General features: G+C 37.7%; 1 protein-coding gene across 1 annotated transcript; it reads right to left on the bottom strand.

Annotated features, from left to right (window-relative positions):
- Positions 1–226: 226 nt before the first annotated feature.
- On the bottom strand, positions 227–1,498 carry LOC110449064 (probable G-protein coupled receptor No18). The gene has a single exon (XM_021495650.1). The coding sequence runs from the start codon at positions 1,496–1,498 to the stop codon at positions 227–229; it is 1,272 nt and encodes a 423-aa protein (XP_021351325.1).
- Between the last annotated feature and the right edge of the window lie 333 nt (positions 1,499–1,831).

Raw genomic sequence — 1,831 nt, 5'->3', positions numbered from 1 at the left:
CCATTCGTTATATCAGATTTATTCGTTATGTCAGATTTAATACGAATGTTTACAGTGTATAACATTCGTTATTTCAGATTTAATAAGAATTTGTTCAGTGTATAACATTCGTTATGTCAGATTTAATAAGAATGTGTATAGTGTATATCATTCGTTATATCAGATTTATTCGTTATTTCAGATTTAATAAGAATTTGTACAGTGTATACCATTCGTTATATCAGATTTAATAAGATTTTTTACAGTGTATAACATTCTTCATCTCCGCTCTAAATGCACGATTGAAAAAAGCATAAATGATTGGATTGGCCACATTGTAGCTAAAGTACATGTAGAAGAGAATCATGTTGGCCGGTATCATACGCACAGCCATTAACCATGCCGGCAAAAACGCCGCAATAAAAACAGCTGTGACAATGAAGAGAATTCCAGCTGTCTTAATATTTGCTATTCTTTGTTTCTCCCGAACGGTCTTTATCTTCTCTCGTTCCCTGTCCTTGTTTGACTGTAGCGGAGGTTTACGAGGCATGAGCGATTCGTTTGACGTGTCACCTGTCGCCTTCTGTTCTTCATTGGTGACAAACCGGGAGCTACTGATACACGTCTGACTGGCGGTAGACGTTTGATTGACCTGCGATTTACAGGTGTTTCCGTTCGACATTGAGTTTTTTAATTTCCTAGCTCGTCGTGTCATCAATGATTTGAAAATCAACCCATAGAGAATCGCAACCAGTATGGAAGCGATCAGGAACAACGAAGCGTATATTTTCTGGTAAAACATTCTTACTTCAATACTAAAGTAGCGTTCTGATACCACACACATCCCATAATAGTATGCAAGTGGTTTGCCTGTTGCGTTTGATAATTTATCTCTATTTGAAGAGTCATATGATGAGTAATTTACTAAAGGCGTAGTTGTCATTGAAATATCACCGCTTACTGCGGAATATTCGGAAACGTCAACCACCTCCAGCGTAGTGTTAACTGAATCTTTTCGTTCGTAAATTCCATAGGAAAACGATGGTATGATACCAAGGGACAACGCGAATATTAATAAACCAACGATGACACGTTTCGCTACTGGAGGATCCATTGCATGTGTCCAAGGTCGGCAAATTTTAAAATATCGGTCAAAGGCAATAGCTACCATGATGAAGAAAGAAAACGGAACGTTTGATGTGATTAGAAAATTGTATATTTTACAAATGGCGTCATACTGCATGCGCTTACTGAGGTATTCCCATACCATCGTGTGAGGAACGATACAGAGACACGTGAAGAAGTCGGTAGCAGCCAAGGTGATGATAAACATGGTAGAGGTGGGCTTATCACGCTGTTTAGAGAATACATATATAACGAAGGCGTTTCCAACAGTTCCTGCTACACTGAAAATACTCAAAAGGCACATGACCACCAGTATGGCGGGATAGTCCTGATGTTGCTCTATTGATCTGATCGTGTAGTCTGTGAAGTTCACCAAAGGTCGATCTTCACCCATTTCTACAAAAGAACAAGTAAGTACAATTAAGCCTTGCTACTTATTTACAAGCATTGTCGATGATGATACATAATTATACAGGACAAATAGGGAGGCAACAAGCGATGTCAAGAACATTTCTGATTATAACGTCTGCCTAACAAAAAACATGTACAGGATGTGGTGTAATATTTCATAATTGTGATAAATGTTATAATTGGATGTTCCATCTTAGAATATCAATCGTGAATCAACAAACAATATAGTTTTTTTCAAAATGTTACTCGGCGTGCGAATGACAAATAAACTGTAATTTGATTTTCCTGACGTATATTGGAAAAGCCGCCAGTTTTG

This window comes from Mizuhopecten yessoensis, unplaced genomic scaffold, assembly GCF_002113885.1.
Source record: "Mizuhopecten yessoensis strain PY_sf001 unplaced genomic scaffold, ASM211388v2 scaffold4449, whole genome shotgun sequence".
NCBI classification, from domain to species: Eukaryota; Metazoa; Mollusca; class Bivalvia; order Pectinida; family Pectinidae; genus Mizuhopecten; species Mizuhopecten yessoensis.
This window is presented reverse-complemented; position numbering and strand designations above follow the sequence as displayed.